Consider the following 7,500-nt stretch of genomic DNA (forward strand, 5'->3'; position numbering starts at 1 on the left):
GAACATATAAACGTTTGGGACACCAAAATGTTTCGTCTCAGGAACATATAAATGTTTGGGACACCAAAAATGCTTCGTACAAGGAACAAACACGCGAATACCCATTCACAAAGAGGTATAAATGCAGAATATACTAGAGTAACAAATATAGCATTAAAATGTTTCTTGATCATACGAAATACGAGAAAAGAAGACACACCTGTCGAACTGACTACACTTTCGGTGAACGTCTAGAGACACTTGCTATACTGACCACCTATTTACACTGAGTTTACTTCTACACTGACTTTCTCCAGAGACAGGAAATACTCCATATGACTGTGTTTTGTCCCTTTGAAGGATTGTATGCACCGATAACCTTAAGAAATAAAGATAACAGGAGAGATAACTCAGATAACATGAATTCATATAACTATCATAAAGATAAAAATACATATGTATGCACATATACATATATACAGGTTGACATAAAATTAAGTATCTTAATACTAAGCTGATAATGAGAACAGTGTTACACATATAGGTAGCATAAACTTTTGTATTTACAAAATTGGTTTATATAATTATTCCAATACTTAGAAAAAAATCTAACAGGATAAATGTGATTATTTTCTATTTCTCGAAATTACTTTAAATGTAGTTTTGTACACATGTATAACTCATTGTACAAATGTGTATGAATTTATATGCTGTGAAACACACATGTGCATATATATATACATATATATATGTGTGTATATATACACACATATATATAAATATATATATATATATATATATATATATATATATATATATATATATATATATATATATCCATTGTGAGAGCATATATGCATATACAAATTTGTTCAACGAAATATATATACATAAATATATATATATATATATATATATATATATATATATATATATATATATATATATATATATATATATGTATATGTATATATATATATATATATATATATATATATATATATATATGCATTGTGAGAGCATATATGCATATACAAATTTGTTCAACGAAATATATATACATAAATATATATATATATATATATGTATATATATATATGTGTGTGTGTGCGTGTGTGTATCATAAAGTCAAAGGTAACAAACAAATTGTCATTCATTAAAAAATAAAAAAAAAATAAACATAAAAAAAAAAAATCTACCAATGGAACTTCTGTCCTGTCATCTTGAAGAACTTAAAATTGAAAGGTCTGTAGAAATCCCTGAGGGTGTCCGAGGTAGCGTCGGAGACGGTGGGATGCGAGCGCCCCTTGGAGGAGCCCAGGCAGTGGGGCCGCCCGCTCCTCTCGCGCTTCACCAGGCAGGGGAAGCCCTTCGTTGCGTTAAAGAAGAAATGCTTGTCCGTGATGACCTTCCTGAGGCCGAGGAATTCCTGTTGGTGAGAGATCGATGCAGTTAACTTAGGTTAGGATAGGTTAGGTTAGGTTAGTGTTAGGGTAGGGTAGGTTAGGGTAGGTTACGTTAGGTTAGGTTAAGGTTGAGTTTGGCTAGATTACGTTGGGTTAAGTTGGGTTGGATTAGTGTTAGGTTAGGTTAGGGTTGAGCTTGGCTAGGTTAGGTTAAGTTGGGTTGGGTTGGGTTAGTGTTAGGTTAGGGTAGGGTAGGGTTGAGTATGGCTAGGCTAGACTAGGCTACGTTAGGTTTAGGTTAATTGATTTTGAGTTTTCTGGCATCCTGACATCGAATACCATTGACGCCAGTATAGATTGTCATAAATGAAAACTAAAAGGATATTCCATTTAAAACCATAAAAGCAAGATAAATCTACAAAATACCGCTAGCAGAGTACAACACATTCTGCCCAAGAATCTTGAAAGGCATTGGTGGATGCACAGAGCAGGGAGATGGATTGAGAGTGAGGAAATGGGAAGATATAGACAGATAGACAGAAAAATAAATAGATAAATAGGCGGTTGACATATGAGGAACAAGAAGAAGAAGAAGAAGAAGAAGAAGAGAGAGAGAGAGAGAGAGAGAGAGAGAGAGAGAGAGAGAGAGAGAGAGAGAGAGAGAGAGAGAGAGAGAGAGAGAGAGTACATATCGCCGTCTTTTTCTTGATAAGGAATTATATATATATATATATATATATATATATATATATATATATATATATATATATATATATATATATATATACATATAATAAACATGCATCTAAAGAGAGAGAGAGAGAGAGAGAGAGAGAGAGAGAGAGAGAGAGAGAGAGAGAGAGAGAGAGAGAAGGACTTGATTTGAGTTAGTACTTTCGTCTCATTAGTGACATCGACAAATATACGGTATATATATATATATATATATATATATATATATATATATATATATATATATATATATACATATATATATATATATATATATATATATATATATATGTATATATGATAAGAAAGATTTGATATCTGAAATTTGATCTGGATATGACTGAGTTTATAAGAAAACTTTTCTTGACTTATGCATATTCTTTCCACAATACTAGATAGGAATCCAACAACAAATGTTTGAGACATATTACGTACAACCCCTAAAAAAATCAGTTATAAGAATATATATATATTTGAAAGAACAAAAAGACCATATACCAAATCTAGGTAAATTATACTCAAATTTATTTTAATGAGGCACATTTGTACTGACTCGCAGGGGTTCCCTTTTAGCTCGGAAAAGTTTCCTGCTAGCTGATTGGTTAGACAAAATAATTTTAACCAGTTAGCTAGTAGGAAACTTTTCCAAGCTAAAAGGGGACCCTTTGGGAGTCAGTGCAAATGCGCCTCATTAAAAAAGAAAATTGAGCATAGCTGATTGGTTATAATAATCAGGTCCAACGAGTCCGCTAGCAGGAAACTGTTCCGAGCTAAAAGGGCACCCCTGCAAATCAGTACAAATGAGTAAAGTGGCACAGTTTTGTGGAATACAAAAAACTTCTAATTGATGGCAGGGAGATCAATGAAGCTTCAAGTAATGTAAACATAAATTGATAGGATAGAAATATAATAAATCGTCGGAAGGATGTAATCGCTGGATTACATTTATTTGTGGTTTGAATGAATAACGATTTCATTTTCCAATCTGATAATAATTTAACAACACACATAAGCGTCAGTGTTATCATAACGATGTGTACTATTTTCATAAATGTAATTAATAGCGTATTAAGTATATTTAGGGGTATAAAAAGATGGCATTTACCCAATCTAGAATTATGACACGTGCTAATTATAGTGTACGCGACCCATAGAAAAATGAGGATAAATAGATATGCACACACACGCAAACACACCCCTTCTCACCAGGGTATGACTACATCCTCTCCCCAGACCCAAGAGACGGGGAGAGCTGGGCGTGACTAGATATATATATATATATATATATATATATATATATATATATATATATATATATATATATATATATGTATATATATATACACACACACACACACATATATATATATATATATATATATATATATATATATATATGAATATAATGCAAGGTATATAAGTACATTTATATATACATATATGTATATATATGTGTATATATATGTATATATATACATATATATAGAGTGTATATATACATTTATTTATATATGCATATATGTATGTAGGCTATATATATATATATATATATATATATATATATATATATATATATATAGTGCATATATATATATATATATATATATATATATATATATATATATCCAGAAACTTTCTCTTTATCATATCGAGAGGATTGACGTACATGAAAAATACTTATTTCGAGAATAGTATTACTCTGGGTACATAAGCTGTTCTTAATGAAAGATAAAAAAGAGGAGAAGCCACAGTAAAAGAAGAAGAAAATTAACGCTCGTAATGAGAAGGAACGTAAACAAAAGATCTCAGAGCAGTAGTAAACAAGCTCTCAAAAGAAGTCTTGAAGAAATCGGACACTTTTATTAGGAAGAAGCAAAATTAGGCGTTAAATTAGGAATGAGTATGATAAATATCATAATAGCAAGAAAATACCCTTAGCACACACATTAAAAAACAAGCAAAAAACTCTCAGCACATGAGCGAAACAACCTCAGATCATGTTCAGAAACAAGGAAAACAGCCCTCGACACATGTTCAATAAAAAGCTAAAAACCCTCAACACATGATCAGAAACAAGCAAAACAACCCTCAGATCATGTTCAGAAACAAGCAAAACAACCCTCAGCACATGTTCAGAAACAAGCAAACCAACCCTCGGCACATGTTCAGAAAAAAATCAAAACAACATTAGGCACTTGTTCAGAAACAAGCAAGACACCCCTCAGCACATGTTCAGAAATTAGCAAAACAACCCTCGGCACATGTTCAATAAAAAGCAAAACAACCCTCGGCACATGTTCAGAAAAAAGCAAAGCAACTCTCGGCACATATTCAGAAACAAGCAAAACTCTCGGCACATGACATGTTAAAAAATAAGCCAAACAATCCTCAGCACACTTTTAGAAACAAGCAAAACAACCCTCGACACATGCTAAAAAAAATGCAACACAACCTTCAGCACTTGTTCAGAAACAAGCAAAACAACCCTAGACACATGTTCAATAACAAGCAAAACAACCCTCGGCACTTGTTCAGAAACAAGCAAAACAACCCTCAGCACATTTTCAGAAACAAGCAAAACAACCCTCGGCACATGTTCAATAAAAAGCAAAACAACCCCCGCCACATGTTCAGAAAAAAGCAAAGCAACTCTCGGCACATATTAAGAAACAAGTAAAACAACCTTCGGCACATATTCAGAAACAAGCAAAACACTCGGCACATGACATGCTCAAAAATAAGCAAAACAATCCTCAGCACATGCTTAGAAACAAGCAAAACAACCCTCGACACATGCTCTAAAAAATGCAACACAACCTTCAGCGCATGTTCAGAAACAAGCAAAACAACCCTAGACACATGCTCAAAAAATGCAAAACAACCCTCGGCACATGTTCAGAAACAAGCAAAACAACCCTAGACACATGCTCAAAAAATGCAAAACAACCCTCGGCACATGATCAGAAACAAGCAAAACGACCCTCGACACATGTTCAGAAAAAAGCAAAACAACCCTCAGCACATGTTCAGAAACAAGCAAAACAACCCTCAACACATGTTCTGAAAAAAAAGGCAAAACAACCCTCAACACATGTTCAGAAACAAGCAAAAGAAATGCGAACATTCGCCATACCAAAGAAAACTCAGACGCGACAGTAAACTCTACAAAGCGAAGCGCACATTACCTCGGATGATGAAAGGCCTCAGAAATTTGCTCACAAACAAACAGAACAAACATGAACGCTCCCGCCGTGCTCACAAACAAAAGAAAAACAAACATAAACAGAACGTCCGAAGAAGAAGAAACAACAAAATCTACGGACCTACAACTGCGAACAAGGTCTTCTTCTTGCGCGGAGTGAGGCGAAGTTTGTGGTTATTACGGCTCTCCTGGAGCCATTACACCCACCGGCAGGTGATTTCGAGGAAGCCACAACGACCTTGTCCCTACAGTTTACCTCTCCCCAGAGTCTTTCTTTAAACCATTTTCCCTCCTTTGTTGTCTCCTCTTCTGTCACGTGCTTTCTTTCAGTGGCTGGGTTTTTTTTATGGTTTTGTTTTGTATCGGCTGAAAGTGATCGATTTTCAAGTGCCTAAGATGCCTTCTTTTACTATGTATGTATTTATATTTATGTATGTATATATATATAAATATATGTATATATATATATATATATATATATATATATATATATATATATATATATATATATATATATATATATAATGCACATAAATATTTATAATTTTGTGTTTTTGTGTGTCTTCTGAATTTATCCGACAGTAGAAAGAAAACAGGGGACATCACTCTTCTGAATTTATCAGAGGAACAGTGGACAGAAGACAGGGGACATCACTCTTCTGAATTTATCCGAGGGACAGTGGAAAGAAGACAGGGGACATCACTTTTCTGAATTTGTCTGAGGGACAGTAGAAAGAAGACAGGGGACATCACTCTTCTGAATTTACCCGAGGGATAGTGGAAAGAAGACAAGGGACATCACTCTACTGAATTTATCTGAGGGACAGTGGAAAGAAGACAGGGGACATCACTCTTCTAAATTTATCCGAAAGACGGTGGAAAGACAGGGGACATCACTCTTCTGAATTTATCTGAGGGACAATGGAAAAAAAACTTAGGGGACAACACTATTCTGAACTTATCCGACGTACAGTAGAAAGCAGTCACAGGGGACATCACTCTTTTGAATTTATCCAAGGGACAATAGAAAAAAAACAGGGGACATCACTCTTCTGAATTTATTCGAGGGACAGTGGAAAGAACACATGAGAGACAACACTCATCTGAACCTGATCGTCAAAAGGATAATCAAGGAAGCCCGGCCATAAGATGGCCGGCCTAGGTCAAGACACCAACTTCTAATCCGGTCAAGAATATATAAACAATAGGAATTCTCTTGAAAGACCTTAAGTCCGGATAATCTTTTCCTCAAACCAACCACACACTCTTTATATCGATAAATCTATATGTTCTAAGATGAGGGTCAAACGTGAATTGGTCGAAATATAGCGATTTATTTTATTTCTAGTGTTTCTTATATTGAACTTTTTAAGAAACATATTGAACTGTTAGATTACAGTTAGAAGAAATACACACACATCTATATATATATATATATATACATATATATATATATATATATATATATATATATATATATGTGTGTGTGTGTGTGAATATATATGCTTACATACATATAAATGTATGTGTATATATATATATATATATATATATATATATATATATGTGTGTGTGTGTGTGTGTGTGTATATATATACATATATGTATATATATAAGTATATATATATATATATATGTGTGTGTGTGTATGTGTGTATGTGTGTATGCGCAGCCTTTGTTTATCCAAGTTTACTAGTTAAATGAGACGATCGTTAAACAAGTAGAGGTCAAAATAATATATTTTTCTTTAGAAAAACACGATATACTTCTCCATATTGCCCTAACATAAGCAGATATAATTCATAAAGAGAGAGAGAGAGAGAGAGAGAGAGAGAGAGAGAGAGAGAGAGAGAGAGAGAGAGAGAGAGAGAGAGAGAGAGAGAGAGAATTGAATCACACAGGGAACGAGGAAATAAGATAGAGCTGGAAAATCAATTTCCGCCCTCTCTCTCTCTCTCTCTCTCTCTCTCTCTCTCTCTCTCTCTCTCTCTCTCTCTCTCTCTCATTGGCTGGAATTGAGAATACATGCAGCGGAAAATAAGAGAAAAAGAGATGATTAAGAATTTCGTTATGTATGATCTGATATCCACTTCACCTTCAAGTATTTAAGTATTGACTTTGTACGATGGCATGAACAAAACTCGATCTATCAAATAAATATTTAATAAATGAAATGCTAAG

General features: G+C 33.7%; 1 protein-coding gene across 4 annotated transcripts in view; it reads right to left on the minus strand.

Annotated features, from left to right (window-relative positions):
* Nucleotides 1-7,500, minus strand: part of LOC137651971 (heparan sulfate glucosamine 3-O-sulfotransferase 6-like) — a 284,484-nt gene that overhangs the window by 50,192 nt on the left and 226,792 nt on the right. For 3 of the 4 annotated variants that reach the window (XM_068385176.1, XM_068385175.1, XM_068385177.1), the window contains exon 6: nucleotides 1,171-1,408. The exons of the other annotated variant lie outside the window; for it this stretch is intronic. In XM_068385176.1, coding sequence (XP_068241277.1) covers nucleotides 1,175-1,408 — 234 coding nt within the window. In that variant the 3' untranslated portion in view covers nucleotides 1,171-1,174. Of the gene's footprint in view, nucleotides 1-1,170; nucleotides 1,409-7,500 lie in introns of those variants that run through there. 4 annotated transcript variants of the gene reach the window in all.

The sequence above is a fragment of the Palaemon carinicauda genome, chromosome 13 (assembly GCF_036898095.1).
Source record: "Palaemon carinicauda isolate YSFRI2023 chromosome 13, ASM3689809v2, whole genome shotgun sequence".
NCBI lineage: Eukaryota > Metazoa > Arthropoda > Malacostraca > Decapoda > Palaemonidae > Palaemon > Palaemon carinicauda.